Source organism: Lissotriton vulgaris, chromosome 3_1 (assembly GCF_964263255.1).
Source record: "Lissotriton vulgaris chromosome 3_1, aLisVul1.2, whole genome shotgun sequence".
Lineage (NCBI taxonomy): Eukaryota > Metazoa > Chordata > Amphibia > Caudata > Salamandridae > Lissotriton > Lissotriton vulgaris.
In genome coordinates this window covers 1,787,620,885-1,787,640,262 of record NC_141689.1, presented here as the reverse complement: position 1 = coordinate 1,787,640,262, position 19,378 = coordinate 1,787,620,885, and the positions used below count along the sequence as shown (strand labels likewise).

The following is a 19,378-nucleotide window of genomic DNA, read 5'->3' as shown; positions in this document are numbered from 1 at the left end:
CTGAATGTTATCAGTTTGTTTGTAAAGGAAAGGCTGGACACTATTCATCATGATGATGTGAGGGTGCCAGCATATGAGGCATTATACGAGTGGAGGTGGATCATACAAAAGGGTCTGCTGTGGGTCAGTGGTCCTGCGAAGTGTTGAGCATTACTGGTGGTGAATGTGGATGTACTTGCCTGCATTGTGAGCAGCAGTGCATGTGAGACATTTAGTATAGTAGAAATTATGGAAGGGAGTGCGGGTGATGTGTAGTGTAATGTGACTGCAGTTTCACACCACTAAATGATGGGAAGGGTGGCTGGAAGTAAGTGGAGTTAAAACAGCATTATGTGAGTAGATGGTGGGGGAACAGGGTTGGAAGTGGCATTGGCTAATTGGGTTTAAAGGTGATGGATGAGGAGTAGTGGTAAGAGTATCTATAAGTGGTGGTTTGAGTGAGTTTTTGTAAGAAATCACAATATGTGGGTGGTGAGGGCATTTAATAGTGAGTTATAGAATGACATACTGTGGTTAAGTGTCAATGGTGTTGATATATATAGACATATATATGTATATATAACAATTTATGTTGTGGATAAGGGGACTGGATGTGAGGTTTGTGTGTGCACTTTCTGACTGTAGAGTGGTAACTAAGAAGATATTGGGTAGAGCCTTTAGTTCACCTTATGTTGCTGCTGACTGTTCTAGGACAAATTCTTAAAGAAACAATCTTGCTATTTCTTCTTTGACATTTCTTGGTTGTTCTCCCTGAAAGATTACAATCTGCTAACAGCATCTCAAAGGCAAAGCATCTGAATTCATATGCATTTTGGACAAAGTTTTCACTTGCTAATAGACACTCCAAACATATTTCATATGTTCTGCCAAAGGAACATACACTTCTCCTTCTTGCAATAACATGGAGCAATGACTTTGTTCTAAACCTTAATTCCTGATAATCTAGTTAAATCTCTCTTTATGTGGGGAAGTGCTTTCTGACAACTTTAGTTCTCTGTATAACAAGGCCATGGGCCACTATTATGCTTAGGACTTCTCTCAGTCCATGAGGTCAAGCACAAGTACGATCCCATGCAGCACTGCTATGACCAATGAAGTATTTTTTCTAGCTGATATCTTTATTGACAAATTTAGGGCCCGATGTAGGTCGGTCGGTAACGGCCGAAAATCGGTATTTTCGGCCGTTACCGACCGGTATACAAGAATTGGCATGTAGGGGTACATTTTTACAAAATCAGTAAATTTACCGATTTGGTAAATTGACCGATTCTGTAAAACACTGAATCGGTATTTTTACCGATTCGGTAAATCTCATATGTAGGTGGGACTCTTCTGAGTCCCAAAGGCCCTACAAAATCGGTATTTTACCACACAATCCTATTGTGTGGTAAAATACCGAATTCAGGTGTGCATGCACATGTGTGCATGCACACCTAGCCATGTGACAGACAGACATGCCCTTAGGGCATGTCTGTGTGCCACATGGCGCACATGCCTATTTGTGGGGTGCCAGAGGGTGTCAAAGTGACACCCCCTGCACCCTTGCAAAATTCGGTATTTCCCATTGATTCCTATGGGCTTCAAAGCCCATAGGAATCAATGGGAAATACCGATTCTGTATTTACAGAATCGGTAAATACCGATTGTTACAGATTCGGTATTTCCACATCTGGAAATACCTACATATCCACCCTTTAGATTTACCGATTTTTAATTACCGAATCGGTAAAATTCGGTAATTAAAAATCGGTAAATCTAATTTACCTACATCTGGCCCCAGGTGTGTAGTTTATGGTCCTATTTGCAGGTATTGCCTTATGGGTGCTCAGATGACTATACTCTTTATACATGAAATTCAGGAGCATAGTTGCAAATTTGTGTTAGAGCATTGCAGAGAAAGTACCCTGCTCCCAGTGTTATCTTACTTTAAATTGGTAATGGTGTACAAACACTGATATGTTGGGAAAGAGAATAAGGGCCAGACTTAGAAAGTGATGGACGAAGTAGTGCCCTTAGGGACGGCACAGGACATTATCTCTGCACTCCAGTTGTCAAATTTAGAGATGGCTTTGGTCCAGCGGTCATCTCTGTACTTGAAAAGGAACTGTGGTTATCTTCAATGGACAACATTTTGATGGAAGGCCAGTGCTCATTTTGGCAGCCATTCACCAAACTTTTAAACTTCTGTGTTTTTCAGAAGCAAACTCTCTAAGTCGGAGTTTGTTTCTGAAAAACCAAAAAACTACTGCCCCCCACTCCCCTGGGAGTGTTCACTGGAGGCTCCATCGATGGATAGTTTGGGGTCCGCCCATCTCTAAATGAGGAAGGCAGATTAAAAGTTTACTACACCAAGCAATCTATCACATTCGCAATGGAGTGCCCTGTCAACCAAACTCTTAATCAGGCTCTTGTTTCCATGAACAAGTGATGTATTATTGGGTAAGATTTGTTGTTGTATGCAAAGATTCCAAAAGACTTTAAAACATTTCTAGGGGGTTTGTGTGGAACTCATCACTTACAAGTCCCAAAAAAGGTTAACGTAATTTCTAGATGTCTAGTCACCTGAGTTTAGACCAGGCAAATTTTCAACCCGTCTTGCACAGTGACATGGGGATTGGAGCAAGGATTCCCCTTGTCACCCACACTCTACAGCACATATGTCAAACTTCTTATGGACGTCCTAAGATCTCAAAACATGCTATTCAATGTGCAGACTGTACATGTGCAAATATGCCTCCTTATCACGTGAGACAAAAAACAATTACCACATTTTTCAAATGCCTTAAGGCAACTGAAACCTAGGATAGCCTGAATGATGTGTTTCACCAAGGCAGAAATCCAAGTTCTATGAGCAACACACTTCTTAAGAATAAATGATTCCATCTTTCCACCTCGGAGCTCCCTTGGTAACACCATCCTAATTAAAATCAAGGTCAGAATTCTTGGCACCCTCTGGGACCATGACCTCAGCTTAAAATTCCAGATCACAACAGTAGTTAAGTCCTCTTTCTAGCAAATAAAATTTCCCAAAGGAACTCATCCATACATCCCAAACACCATCATGATATAGTTGGAATCCTTGTCTTCCTATAAATCAACAGTTGTCTAAATCATACCGTGCTACTGTATGCCTGATCTTCAAACTGGGCATAGACGAAAAAACAAATCAAAACATAAATCAGCACAAAACAACCCTTCACTGGCTGCTATTAAAAATAGTATGTTTTTTAAATGTCTCAATTTGAAATACTAAGAAATGTGTAGGAGCTTCATCGCTAACAAACCTAGGGGACAATAGCTACACTCCCCACCAGACATATCTGCTAAATAATCTCTGCTCAAGTCCATACAACGAAATGCAAGACCTATGGAAAAAGACATTTCCAGTGGCTGGTGAAGTCTGCGTGACAAACAACCACTGCATATCTGAAGCACAACAAACTTAATAACCTCAGAAAGCTGGCCTAATATACATCAGTAGATTCCTGCTCTTTCACATCCTCTCCTCTGGAATCACTCCACTGATAGCACCCTGAAGCAACCCAGCAATTCTGTTACACAGTGTGCAGTATACAAAATAATTAAATAAATACATTAATTAATAATGCATGACCTCTTCACCTGGTAGTGTTCTTGTGAAATTATGTAAACAAATAACTTTGTAGTGAGGAAGAAAGAAAGAAAGAAAGAAAGCAAGAAAGAAAGAAAGAAAGAAAGAAAGAAAGAAAGAAAGAAAGAAAGAAAGAAAGAAAGAAAGAAAGAAAAACAGAAAGCAAAACAGAAAGAAAGAAAGCAACAGAGAGAGTAAGAGAGGCCAAGAGGAAGAAAGAGAGAATAATAGACAGACAAAGAGATAGAGAATGAGTGAAATAGCAAGTGAGCACAAGAGAGAATTGAGAGAAAGTAAGTATGAAAAGGAGATAAAGTGCAGGCCAACAGTAGAGATATGTGTATAGAGATGGAAATAGAGAGGTGATGGTAAGAATATGAAATCTGGCACACTTAATTCCTTTAAAAAAGACAAAATAATTAGGTAAGCTGCATACTGCAGTGCAAAATGAGACTATATTAAAGTTAACTTTCTTTCAAAGCACCTGAAAACATTAACAAACTTCACTGTAGGTGCACAGAGACCAACACATCCCTCAGTGTTAATGTATTGTCTGCAGTATCTGGCTATTTAGTTTTGTTCCTACATTCATAACATAGAGAACATCATGTCTTTATTGGGAATGTAAGATCTTTTTCTCTTTCTTACAGTGGTTTCCATGTTTTCTTTAGTGAGGCCCAACATTTTAAGAGGCAACTGTGATAATTTGAGGTTTGTCAGGAACCCTAACATTTTACCATTTGACTTTTGCATTTTGATGACCTACTAATGCCAGCCGAAGCAGTGAAAACATTGAAAGGATTTATACAGTGCTCTACTACCCTGGGATGAGTAAGCACTATAGATCTGGAAAACTGATTACAGCCTAAGCATACGCAGTAGAGATGAGAAAGGAACAGAGGTCTAACTGTTAAAAAGCCATGCTTTAAGAGCTTTCTGGTAAAGAAAATAGTTCAGTTTCTTTCTTATGATCTGAGGGAGTAAAATCCCAAAGTTTAGATGTACAGGTGATGAAGCTTTTTAAGCTGATTTAAGCTTTCTCTGGAGTGCTCCATCTTCTCTGGAACCACACATTTCTTAGGAGTCATTAAACTGCTTCTTTATGACGTGAGTTATCAGAGAAACCCTACATTTTCTAACCATAAACAGCCTGAATCTGAGATCCAGACTGGGTTTTACTTGTTTTTTAGGTTTATTAGTTTGAGCCTGGGCAGCGCATGTGCTGCTCTTCGAGGCATGCTGTAATCTAGACTGTGACTTGAAGCACCTTCCATCTTTTCCATTTTTTCCTGTTCATGCCCTTCATAAATGCCTGTTTTTGTGTGGTCCCAAAAGACACACAATTGATGGACGAAATGCAGAATGAATCAAAACATTCACCCCCAGTCAAGAGATCTGAGATAAATCCATCATTCTTTTGCTCACCATGCCACCCCAGTTTAGACCTGGCCATATGAAAATCAGCCTTGTCCTTGTGCCTCATGGAAACAGTACAGCTCGAACTGCCAAGCCAGTTCCTCCCTGGAACAGAAACAAGCATCCAGGACCAGTTTTGGCGTATCAACCCTCATCAGCAAGGATAGCTTTAATCCAGTGGCACAGTGAGCCCGGGACCCACGTCTGGGCACTCACTTCCCTTCATCCCGGTGGAACAGGTACTGGCCCCCAGCTGCAGACAGTGTGCTGCATGGATAAATACTTATAAAACCCCAAAGGCGAGACAGATTGCATTGCCAAGGCTTGTTACTGATCTGTCACTATAAGTATAAAGTCATCAGTCTGTCTGAGGATACTTGGAATATCCACACTGTTTCTTTGAAGCAAAGATAGTTATGTTTATCTAGTTAACAATATTAATGTAAACATGCCTATATTTACTTACCTTGACCATATTGTTGTAGGACTAAGGTTTGTCACTTAATAGCGAGGTATACATTCTTCACGAATAGGAAACAACAATGGAAGTTTACACTCCATTAGCAGACATAATCTTAAACAAGGAGATGTTTCCTACTAACCGCTTGAACATTCCTGCTTCGACTCAAGATGCATATTGCTCACCAGTCTTGGCACGTCAGTTTCTAGAGTGACATACTTCTTTTACCCACTATAGGAACACAGGATTTAACACAGGATTTAACAGGGGGTAATGGGAACTATAAGGTTGTAGCTTTTGTTTTCCCTGCTGTCATTTGGGGCAGGCAGCCCTGTCTTACAGTGGTGAAAACAATTCTAAGCTGCCAGCCGACCTGTGGAACATCAGGATACAGTGAATAAGACTAAAGTGATTTGAAACGCTGTCGCTGATGAAACCAGATAACTGTGCACAACTTTATTAAGGGTAAGGGTTTTGAAGTTAGAGAACCAGTAGATAAATAAATGTGTTTCTGTTTCTGACATTAGGAACCCAATTGCAGCAGGTCTCCTGTTGCAGGACTGCCGGCTAGGTCAACTCTATATTCGGGGCAGGGCTCTGAGGCTGCCTTTTCATTTTCATGGTGTCTCAGGGACAGGAGAAACCTGACACTCACTGATTTGTACAGGGGCATTGATCTATTGGTTTTCCAAAATAAACTTGCACTTTGAAAGCTTGTCTTCAGAAAAATGAACAAAATGGCAACTGTAGCATAGCATTCAGCACTGAGCATTTATGGCTGAAAGTGACCCCATGTAGACAGGAGAACATTTGGTGAAACTTCTCCCTTACAATCCTGGTGGAGATTTATATGTATGGCTAATGGGTCACCTCAGACCAAGAAGAGGCGGGGATTGGACCACCCAGCAGCTTTGTAGCACACCTGCCACGGTCTAAATGAGCTGTGATGTCTACTATGACCTACAAATGACTAGAACACCGTCAATACTTTTCACACCAAAGAGAAAGATGAATGAACCAATAATGGCACTGTTTTTCCACCATACATACTTATTAAAAATATAGAAATAGGCAATAGAATTAACTGAATTGCACCATATATTTGTCGCCTATCATGCAATAAGTGCCCCTGAGAAAATATATTCTCATCTATGTCTAATTTTTATCATATTGAATTTCAACCATTGATATTGTAAGTGAAATAAGATAACCTAGAAAGGTGAATATTTTACATTCCTTTGTATCCTCTGTATTATTTCTGCTAAACTCACCTTTTCCAGGGTAGAGCCTGAAACAAAGCCACCTGTGGTATTACATTGGCCACAATAGATCGTGAACAAAGGAAGAAAGAGTATTTTTTGTGAAGAGCTGGGCGAACTGAATCCACAAGTATTGAAAAATATCATTTTTATAATGAAAAATTGTTAATGTTATTGTACATCCCGACCATTCACTCAACTTCATGATTGTGTTATTTGAAAATGATCTTACTTGTTCTCTTTTCTATTTTACAGTTGTGTTATTGTGTGCTGTCTGCCATTCACTAAGATCTAAGCTCCTCAATAAGATATTTATGTTTCTCAGTAGTCTAGTATGTGTGCTGCATACCTTTTTCAACAACTTGTGGGACTTCTTCTGTATTTTCTTCATTTTCTTTGTAAATTACTACATGCGCAACATCATCCTCTTCCTCATTGCCTTCTTCCATGTCACTGTCAAGGTAGCCAATCAGCAACTCTGTGTCAGAGTCTATGTCTTCAACAGCCAGATAGAAAATATTTTCTCCCTCCTGAATTAAAACAAAAATGTGCATTTAAAAAACTAGTAAAACATTTATATTTTTCTTTTGTTTTTAGGAAAGATGAAATCAAAAGCTTAAGAGTTTCAGGAACAGATTTATAAAGCTTTTTTGGGGTCGCAAACAGCCTGTTTTGCAGAATTGGGACGTTTGCAACCGCAAAAATGCTTTTTACAATGTACAAAAGGAAAACTGCACAAACAAATTCCGCTTGCAAAACTGTAATACTTTACTACTAGTTTAAAACTGGTGGTAACCCTTTCTCAAAAGGGAAGGGGTCCCAAATGATACCGATGAGAACCCCAGTAGGTATTTCAGCAGGCGGGCGACCTTGATGAAAGTGTGACTATAGACGCTGCATTCCTCCAGGATCCATGTTGCTTGATTTTTAGCAACATTAATACTATTAAAGACTAAATATAATTAATTACAATTATTATAATGTTAAAAATTAAGAAAAATATAATATAAATTATTGCAATTTACAATAAATTATTAAATATATTATGTAATGCATATACTATTACAACTACAATTTATACAAAACTACACAACTTATTATAGTAAATATATATATAAAATGTACAACTCACACTTTACACAAATCGAAAATAATAAAACTAACTAAAAACCTACAAATTTCCCTCCAGTAAATACAACAATAATGAAAGTGTTGGGTTGCAGATAGGTAATTTTTACTATTACCATTCCAGCCAGTACAACAGTAAACACACTATTGGAGTGCAGAGACAAGGGGGTCGATTCCGATTCAGGAAAAAAACGTCTGTACGATTTGTATCCGGAGCCCTCTCCATACGAATCGTACCCGTCCGTGCGAGTCGCGTAGTACGATCCGTATTCCGTGAATCCATCCGAATCGTCGCGATCCATATTGCAAGGCTGAAACTGTGAACCGTACGACCCGTACACACGCCGTACGACCCGACGAGTACGATCCGGACCCGGGAATCAGGACGCGATTCGTACGGTCCACGTCAGGTAAGGGCGATTCGTACGGAAAAGCGCACGATTACATACACCCCGTACAGCGCGTACCCCCCCATGATTGCAGGGCTACGGCACGTACCCCTGCGATCATGGGGTGTACGAGCCGTACTCCCATTGTACGAAAAGTGTACGATCGGTGTACGAGCCGTACCCCCATTGTACGATCGGTGTACGAGCAGTACCCCATGTACGATCGGTGTACGAGCCATACCCCCATTGTACGATCGGTGTACGAGCCGTACCCCCATCGTACATGGGGTACGGCTCGTACACCGATCGTACATGGGGTACAGCTCGTACACTGATCGTACATGGGGTACGGCTCGTACACCGATCGTACACCGATCGTACAATGGGGGTACGGCTCGTACACCGATCGTACATGGGGTACGGCTCGTACACCCCATGATCGCAGGGGTACGGTGCGTACCCCTGCGATCATGGGGGGTACGCACCGTACCCGGGGGGCCGTTCCGTACCTGTTTTGGCACGAACTCTGCTTTTACGGCTGTTTTCAGCTCCCGTAGAAAAAGGCTCGTACGGTGCGTACCCGACACGTATCGTACTTGCTGGGTCGTAAAAACCAGCCGTGAACCGTACAGATGTCGCGTACAGCAGGTTCCGAGGGAGAATCGTACGGAGATTAGAGTCGTACGGTGTCTTGTACGACTCGTACGGAGTACTGCTCCTGGTACGAATCGTACTTCGTCGTACGTACGGGGGACGTTGCAGGGTACGATTCGTACGGGAAAAACGCTCCGAACGGCTATCCGGAGCGGTTTTTCCCGAATCGGAATCGACCCCCTAGTGTTCCCACTCCAATCAAAACAACAGTAAGGAAAGTGTTGGGTAGGTGAGGAGTAAAATTTACTATTTCCACTCCAGCCAGTACAACAGTAGGGAAGTGTTGGATTGAGGACAAGTATAATTTACGATTCCCACTCCAGTCCATGCAGCGTTAAAAAGAAAAAAAATAGCTTGAACAAAACACAATTATTATAAACATAAACATGTAGTGAAAAAATACAAATATATTTAATATTAAAAATGCTAAAAAAGAAAAACATATTACAATGTTAAATAAATATCACAAATACCTACAAATGTTTTTATAAATTAATTACAGGAATACATTTATATGAATAAATAGTTGTTTTTTTAGTCATTTATTAACCCCAAAAAATTATTAAATAATTATAATTTGGTAACTTCCCAACCAATAGCCTCACAAGACTCACAACCTGCACATAAAATGAAACATTTAAAAACTAATTAATTACACTATTAATATACATATTTATCTAGAAATTACTTATGATTAATTAAATATTAATTACCAATTCATTACAGTTAATGTGCATCCCAGAATATACCCCCAAAACACACACAACAATCATATCAAATTTTACAGAAAAATATTTACACAATTACCATAATTAATTATAATTTTTTTACATAAATTTACTCCTCACCCTTTACCCCTATGAACTCCACAACCCAAACCTAGGAAAATGAAATTAAACAATTAACATAATTATCAATTATTTAATTAATATTAATTAACAACTAATTATAAATTAATTATAAATTAATTACTTCCCACCCTTTACCACTAATAGCCCCACAACCAGCACTCAAAAAGAAAAATATGCCAATTCACATAATAATCAATACATTAGTTAATATTAATTAAAAACTAATTATAAATCAATTGAAAATAAATTGCTTCCCACCCTTTACACTGATAGGCCCACAACCAAACCTAAAAATATAAACAGTGAACATGATTAATTATTATATAATTATGTAAACTAGTTCTTAATTAATTAAAAATAAATTAGTTCCCACCCTTTATCCCTATAACCCCACAACCTGCATCTATTTTTTTTACACAATTAACATAATAATGATTAATTAATAAATTGTATATAACTAATAATTAATTAATTACAATTAAATACCTTTGCACCCGTTACCCCTATAAACCACATAACCTGCACTTAACTTTTACATAAAATATAAATTGCACAATTAATCATAAATACATATCAACTAAAAAAATTATAGAAAATATTTAATAATTTATTATACTTAATTTACTTCCATCCCTATACCTTTATAAACCCACAACCCGCTACAGAACTAAAAATCACACAATGTCATTAAATTAAATGTATTATATGCTAAAAAATAAATATATAAAATATCATAGTAAATATTTATACAAAAAAATTAACATCATATACATTTAAAGAATATATTCAAATACATAACAATAATTTAAAAAACGATATTTTAAACAACTATATTTTGCAAACGATATAAATAAATTCATTATTTTTAAAATTGATATTACTTACCTTCAAATCGATACTCTTGACATCGATATTCTTGCTGACGATATTTCCATGTCATGATATTCTAAACTCAATATTTCTGTTGGACGATATTTTAAACTTAATAAATATTTTGTCTGAATGCCCTATTAAATCACCTTCAACAAGTTGGGTTCCAGTTAAAGGAGCTTGTATGGATTGTTTCCTATGTACATGAGAATTACCAGACCATAAACATTTCTCCTTTTTAATCTACATTTAAACATTGGTCCATCAGCATTACCCATTACCCTAAAACTGTTGAACATCTACTATTGCCCTTTGAACAGCTAATCTGTCCTTTGTTTTTTCCATTTCTTGTTGACCTCAGATTCCTTAGTGATATCATTGATTATTATATATCTTTAGCACTAATACTTTTATTGCCATTCCAGAAACATTCTCTTGCACATACTTTCAATAGCCTAGAAATATATAAATTTCATGCTCCAAATTTTTTTCATGCTTGTGCTCCCTGGCTCATAACAAATTATTTAACCGGAGGCATTGCAGATCAACATTAAAGGTTCTTGCAATTGCTTCTACAGGTTTAGGTTTATTATGGATTATGTTTTGAGTTTCTTTCACAGAGAAACATTCCTTAATATTGCAAATTCACTGCACTCTCAAATAAGATATGTCAAAAACTCACTACATCCTTTCCTTATGGGGTTCAAAATAGTGTACTATTATTCCCTGAGGACAAATCAGTTTTCTTCCCAACCACTAACCTCATTCTTTCAACTTCCCCTTAGAACTCAATTTCTAGTTAAAAAAAGTCTATATCTCTGATTCTATGAGTGTTATGTGCCCACAGTATTCCTTTACTATAGCAGAAACATATAAAGATCCTATGTAATAAAACTCATCTTGGGACTCATTACGATGTCGGTCGGAAAGCATTCCGACTGGCTCCTTGTCGGAATCGTTACCGACTGACTCAGGCTTGCGGAGTTTGACAGACTGATTACCATGGTTCCTAACACCGTTCGGCCAGACTCCCGTTGGCTTCAATGGGAGCTTGTGTTCCGACTGACAACATAGGTTCCCATTAAAAAAAGGGGTGGTTGCTGAAAACCTTGCACCTGGTCACAGGGTTCGGCCGCATCGTACTAGCAGGGCCATAACCGACCACAGCAGGTTGGTTGGTTACGGCTCCTGACTGATGTCGGACGGACCTGAGTCTGTGCGACATCGGAATCGGACCCATAGTAGGTGCAAAGTTCTATTAACACTGTAGTCCATCAGGCTCGAGCTATACCAGTTGTTAAAGACTCTTGCTTGTTTTTGGGCAATTTCCTGCAGCTTATCCCCTTAGCACGTGACTACAATACTATATTAGTCCCCTCTGCACAGAGCTTTGTTAATTGCTTGCCTTGCAATAAAGGGACCAATCCAAAGAGGTCACATATTGAGGGGAAGGAAAAACCACAACTGCTAACATCCAACAGAATGTAAGCAACAGGGCCATTAACACCCATCCCCGTGATTTCACCCAATACAGAGAGATATAAAAGACAGCTGCTCTTGCCTGCTTTAAGTCCCTTTTTACACCTTTGATGAACATAAAATGCACACAAACAACTTTAGTTGGTACTACCATTCTAGGCTTCCTGGTTGTTCAAGCTATTGTCAGCATTTTATGCAGGGTGCTAATGAAGTTTAATGCAGAGAGGGCAATATGTTCACTTTCAGATACAACGTCTTGAGTTATGTGGGAGGCAGATGGGGCCGAGAAGAATGCTATAGAATACATATTTTCAATGACATTTAAATACACTTCTTAACCCCTTGCATGCTGCCTTGATTCTGCGCCTGTGCGGCACATTCCGATCGCGGGTGCGGTCATGACGGCCGGGAGCCGTCATCAGCACACGAGCACTGTGTGCCATGACGGCTCCCGGCCGTCATCAGCATGCAAGGGGTTAATTGGATAGAAATATTACAGCAAACATTTGCCAGTCGATATGGAATAGTGGTGCATGTTGCATTAAATGTGTAGCTACCTTTGTTCTACAGTGATACAAAGAACAGGGCATAAGTTACGCAATGAGGCGATTGATTGTAAAATTTGCAAATCCTGATATGCTGACTGCTTCTCTTTTTCTCTTCGCTCACCTTCCCTTCTGCGCTCTTTCTATTACATTGTTCATAACTCGAAGGTGCTTAGATTTCAAAGTGCTGCAATACATTTTCTCATCAGCCTGATGAAAATGATTTAGTACAAGCCTTGTCTGCTCATTTGCTTAGTATCATAGTAAATAAAAGTATTGCATTTTTTATTTTGTGCAATATATGAATTATTTAGGTCATCAACAATGAATATGAATTTTTTATTTAATTATATGTTGATTTGAATAGAATAAAACATTCTTATCTACTCTCCACAATCAATTAATATAATAAACTAGACATGAACATCTGGATTCCAGGGCCCAGGAATGCTGTTCTTCATATTTCATAAGAAATAAAATTACACATTTATCAAGCATCCATATTTCATTCACTCCTCTAAATGTTTATCAAGATATAACGCATGATCCAAGCAAACATGAATTCACCTCTCTTAATGAAAAATAAATTGAAATTTACTTTGATTAAAAACTAAATGACACATAACTCTTGAGTATGGACATGTACACTCACATGTGTGCTTAAAGAAGAACATAGCCCACGTCTACACACTACCATCCATGCAACAAAACAGCACACCACGTACATCCTATTTGAGGTCTGATGTTAGCCAAGTCCGTGCGATTTTACTAAAATTTAAAAAAAAATTAAAAATAATTGTGGACGCTTTTAGTCTTGATCCTTTGGACTGCAAATGTGTTGTTCACATTTTTCTTCCGCCCTCTACAGCACTCAGCATGATGTGAGGGGTCAGCCCATTCAGCTACTGGCTAATTCCACAAGAACCACCTGTCTGCAGGGGGACTACTATGGCAATGCGTGCTTTAGCAAATGTTTTTTTTTTTATTGACAAAGGTCAGCACATATCCCAATAATAACATTTTGGGAAAAAACATGATAAACCAAAACAAGCATTGAAAATGGTGTTTAAATACTTGGTGGACAATAACAAAACTTTTAAATTTTCACATTTCCTGCATACGCTGATTGAATTTCGTGGATTAACTTATGTTATGCTTTCCTAATTTTTTTTGCTTTATAGGTTTTGCAATTTCTATATAAAAGGATCTGTATGTTTTAAAAAATCATCATTGATGTTAATATTGAATGGCACGTTTTGGTTCACATGTTATTGTTGTTGATGCTTTTTGCTTTATGTATGAATGAATGACTGAATTTCAGGACGTATCAGTATGTGTGAGTATGATTTTTGGTTGAGTGATTGGTTCAGTGAATATGTGGTGGGATGCGATGTATCTTTCTTATATCGTATGTAGTAGTTAATGTGTATTCATTATTAATAAATTCTGATATGTTTTGATATCCCCTTTGTGGAATATTTTTGTCGGTTGGCCAGCTTCATGGGGGTATATAAATCAGCAATCGTATAGCGCACCTAGATCTGTCCAGGCAGAGAATGTTTGTATGAGTAGATTGAAAATGTCAAAGCCAAAGGGCTGCGTGAAAATGTCAGACCTATTGACTTAGCCAATGCTTGTTAAAAAAATACTATTGGATTATTTTGGGGCTGTAGATGATGCCGAAGTAGCTTTTCATATCCTAATGTCTGAAGTACAGAATGAGTCCAATTGCTTGTTTATGGCTTACTTGTAGAGCAGCCCGCAGGCTGTAAGTGTACTACTCCAGACTAAAAATTTAAAAAAAGGAAAAAGAGTAATCATCGTTCTTTAGCTCACTGCGCCACCTCAGGTCAGACCCAGCCATATGCAAATCAGTCTTGACCCTGTCCCTCATGGGAACAGTCCAGCTGAACTGCCAAGCTGGGTCTTCCCTGGACAAGAAACAAGCATCCTGGGACCAGTTTTGGGGTAACATCCTTCATCAGCCAAGCTAGCTTGAATCCAGAGGAAAAGTAAGAAAAGGACCCACGTCTGGGCATACCCTGCCAACTTAGGATAAACAAAGAAAACACACGGAGATGAGGACGGAGCAGTGAAACTTTTCAGATACTCGCCCTCATTCACAGATCTGGGTTGAATCCATCATAGGTCACCTACATGAGTTATTAGCTTTGGCAATATTTTTAGCCAGTCCTAATTGCCATCCAGATGCTGCCCATTGCTGTTCAAATTACAGAACACCTATTCTGCACTGTATTCATTTCATGCTCTTGTACCCTGCACCGTAGAAAAGCATGTTAACTTGTGAAGGTATCAGACTTAGAAAAACAAGCGTTGACAAAGATGATAGGTCTCATCTACAATGCTATTAGTTTTACTTTTTTTTGTGCGGCTTCAGTGCATTTTTTGAAACTTTCAGTCATGTTGCACAACAGCTGTACAACATTGCTAACGGTTGTTGTGCAGCACAACTGGTGAAAGTTAGAAAATAAAGTGCTACTACATGAAGCTCTGGCAGGTCACAGGGCTTTTCTTTTTAATCTTTCAGCCCTATAGTTGCTATTTCATTTTGCTGAATGTGAAACAACTCTCAGGGCAGTGGCTAACAGTAGATTAGCATGTGCAGTGGCATCAGGGCCAGGAGGCCTGAAGAGCCCACAGAACCTTGATAAATATGGCATTTTCCCAATGGGGATAGGGTCCAATTTCCATGCTTGCATTAAGGTCTATGGAACCCTTTCTACACCACTGACCACTAATTCAGAAATATAGTTTCAGATGCAAATGTAACCTGAACAGGACATCTGCATTTGCCAAAGCTATTTTTCAAGTTTAGCTGGTAATAGCTGGTTCTGACTATTCAATACTAATTCAGGTCGGTATGAGTTATGCAACAGGTACTTTCTTGTTTTTGTTTAGAGTTTGATGTCTCTTTAGAGGTTTCATTAGATACGCCAAAATATATACAGACATATAATGCAATATGTTATAATATATGTGAAAGCTCAGAAGGGATATTGCTGCAATTGATTTGTTGGAGTGGTACCAAAAGAGCCCCCCCATGCAAAAATGTTCAAAGCAGCTACGCTCCCTTTCTCTTCTCTCATTTCTCTCTCTCCTTTTCTCTTTCTTATCTCTTTTTAATTTCTCTCTCTCTTTCTCTCTCTCTCTCTCTCTCTCTCTCTCTCTCTCTCTCTCTCTCTCATGTAAGCCACTTGCTGTGCCTGCTGTAATTACTTGGGTGATCTGGAGAACCTGGCAGAGGTGCCAACAGTGGCCCTCACCCCTCAGAATGGGAAACGTCCTTTAGGATGAAGCCAGAATCACGTTGTGCCTTCACAGCGCTAGCAACAGAACAAATGCACCCTAAGGCAAGTTGTTAAAATGACTTGCGTGCAGAACAAATGTGTGCTAAAGACGCATTCATTTAAATGACGAAGTTCTTATGGCATGCATGAAAAACGCATGCGGAATTCCATCATACATTCTTCAGAGCCTGGTCTCTATTGGCTCAGGCCCATTAGGGAAATGCCTGATGGAATAAATGAACTGTCGTGCTTGGTCCCACAGAAAATACGTGGGCCACTCTTGACTCCAAAATGGATGCTAGTGGTGCCACTCTCAAATGTTTGTGGACGTACACAAGATGCTTTGTTGATGTTTGTTCAAAGTCAGTGGCTTTCAACGTTTCCTCTATTGTAATGTTCACATAAAGAAGCCAGGTATCAGGATGCCAGGATGAATAATCATCACCTCAACTTGGTCTGGGGCAGCTTCTCTCCAATGAGTTCATTGGATCACAATGGTGACCAAAGTAACTGTGGAACTTTTTTGAGTGGTCACCTGCTTCAAATTTCAAAAAGAGGGAGGGTCAGCATATATATAACCTGCAGTTATTGCCAAGCTTTTTTACTCCCTTAACAGTTGCCTGGTTTTCAACAAGTTAGGCTGCAGCACCCATGCACATTTATGCAACCAATCAAAGCATTTTACTCCCCAAATCAACAAATTCCAGTACTATTATGCTTAAAAACAGGTGGCATGCAATACAACTCCAGCTGTAAATACTGGGGCTGGTAACGAGGAGCCAAAATTGTCATTTTTCAAATGTAACAGTCATTTTAAGATTGGCCTAAAGCATTGATTGCCAAAAGCATCAATTTTACATTTACTCCCACCTTCAAGCTCATGGCAATGTCAATGCCTGCCTTCTTCTGGCTTAGAAGAATGACAGGTACGACAAGTAAACATTTTTAGGAATATATTATTTCAGTTTTCAACATTTCGTTATTTTTATAAGTTCACAACATTATTTTACTTTTTACATTCCAGCAAACAAAAAACAGCCATGGGGTCACAACTGCTTGTTTTATTTTTATTTATTTATTTTAGAAGTTTTATATAACGCTAGCTAGTCCCCTGGTTTTCAGCGCACTTTACAACATGAATGAATAGAGTAGTGAAAAACATGGTATACGGATACAAGATGAGAAATGCATAACAAAATAAAAAATTTGAGACAATACATTAGAGGGGTGACTCAAGAGGTGGAGGTAGTAAGGATAGTCAACTGGGCTGTCAGGGTCTGGTTCAGTTGGCTTTGTTTGTAAAGTACTTGTCAAAGCGGGTTGAGTTCAGATCCCTTTTGAAGCAGGAGAAGGAGGGGTTGCATCTGAGTTCAAATGGGAGAGCGTTTCATAGTCTGGGTACATTACCCAAAATGAATCAGGATTGGCTGGAATTCTTTTTCAATTTTGGAGGGATGAGAAGAAGTGAGTTAAAGCTTTTCAGAGTTCTAGCTCGTCGTGCTTTCACAATTCTGCTTTACAGGTAGTTGTGGGGATGAGTGTGAAGGGTTTTGTGCTTGATATATGCCGACTTGTAAATACATCTACCTTCAGTAGGAAACCAGCTAAGTGATTTAAGAGTTGCTGTGATGTGTTCAAATTGTTTCATTCCAGTGAAGAGTCGGGCTGCCATGTTGAGGACTGACCTTAGTAGGGCTTGGTGGGATTTTGGTGTCCCTGTTTGGGTGGCGTTCCCATAGTCTAGTCCAGAGAGGTCTAGGGATTGAACTATTGTCTTGAAATCATCTTCGGAGATGAAAGGTTTAATTTTCTTGAGGTGTTTTAGGGAGTACAGTGCACCTTTAGCACATTTTTTTGACGTGATTTTTCATTGACAAGTTCTTGTCCAGGGTTATGCCTAGTGATTTTACTGAATCGGAGAGGATAAGGGAGCAATTTAGAGCATCCAGGTTTTTGAGCCAATCTTGCATTGGTAGGTGGTTATTTTTCGGTGAGAACAATATTAATTCAGTTTTGTCTGGGTTCAGTTTTAGGTGGTTTGAGCAAAACCATGATTGTATCTCGGTTAGAGTGTCATTGAGGTGTCAGAGTTGTGTGTCATCTGTGATATTTAACTCCAGTTTGCTTTAGTATGCATGTGATTGGTTCCATGAAGAGATTGAAGAGGGTTGGGGAAAGGATTGAGCCTTGGGGGACACCAAGAGTGACTTGTGAAGGCTTAGAGAGGCATTAGTTAATTTTAATTTGCTGTGATCTACCATTAATGCCAGAGCGTCTTTTTAGAGTCTCAAGTAACACTGTTTGATGTATTGGGTCGCATGCCGCAGATAGGTCAATAAGAATGAGAAGACAAGCTTTACCTTCAACTAAGGCTCTGTGGATATCATCAGAGTTGTTGAGCATGGCTGTTTCAGTGCTACAACCCTTTCTGAAACCTGATTGATAGGAATTGAGGAGGCTGTAATCATCAATTTTTTTGTTGAGTTGTCAGTCAGTCAGTCAAGATAACTTTATTATCGGCCCTAAGACCATAAAAGCGATACAGAAAACTTCAATAAAAGGCAATTCTCAAAATTCTGTGACCAACATGAGTAAAAACGACATTAAATATCAAAAATATTACAATTAGATCTCAGACAAATTATTTATATAATTATAAAACCATGAGATAAAATATGCTAAGATAGGGTAAAACCCTACAAAACAGTACATATAAATAATCGGGAGTTTACAATATGATCGGGTTTAGATAATAACCATGGGTAAGACAGATGAACATCCGGGATTCGGGTCTACAAGCAGGGGGCGGGTTCAACATATTTCCCTTTTTAAGCTTTTTTAATCTTTGCACACCTAGTACACCACATGGGGTATAGAAACCTGGAAGTGACGAATATCGTCAAAGAGGATGTATCGTATTTTAAGAGTCTAAACACCTCAAGATAGTTTCTGTAGCCCAAGTTCTTACATAGTTCTTACATCCGTAGCCCCCGTCATCGTTCCCACGATCACGGACCTTATTAACAGTTCACTTGCCCAGGGATCTGTTCCCGCTAGCTGGAAGAGCGCAGTGGTGAAAGCACTCCTTAAAAAACCCCAGCTGGACCTAGCAGATATGGCAAACTACCGGCCTATCTCACTTCTCCCCGGCATTAGCAAGGTAGCCTAGAAATTGGTCAACGGACAATTGTCTCAGTTTCTCGAGGTAAATAACATCTTACGGCAATCCCAAACTGGGTTTCGCCCGGGCCATGGCACAGATACCGCCCTTCTTGCCGTCATCGAGGAGGCAAGGCGCATTTTGGATTCAGGAGGGTCAGTGGCAGTGATCCTCCTGGATCTTAGTGCAGCCTTCGACACAGTCAACCATCGTGTACTTCTCCATCGGCTGGCGGCAGCAGGGCTCACC

The 19,378-nt window shown here is 39.1% G+C and overlaps 1 protein-coding gene across 2 annotated transcripts in view; it reads right to left on the bottom strand.

Annotated features, from left to right (window-relative positions):
• PRDM5 (PR/SET domain 5) overlaps positions 1-19,378 on the bottom strand; it is a 666,844-nt gene that overhangs the window by 464,590 nt on the left and 182,876 nt on the right. For both annotated transcript variants that reach the window (XM_086962221.1, XM_086962220.1), the window contains exon 4: positions 7,095-7,275. In XM_086962221.1, coding sequence (XP_086818347.1) covers positions 7,095-7,275 — 181 coding nt within the window. The remainder of the gene's footprint in view (positions 1-7,094; positions 7,276-19,378) is intronic.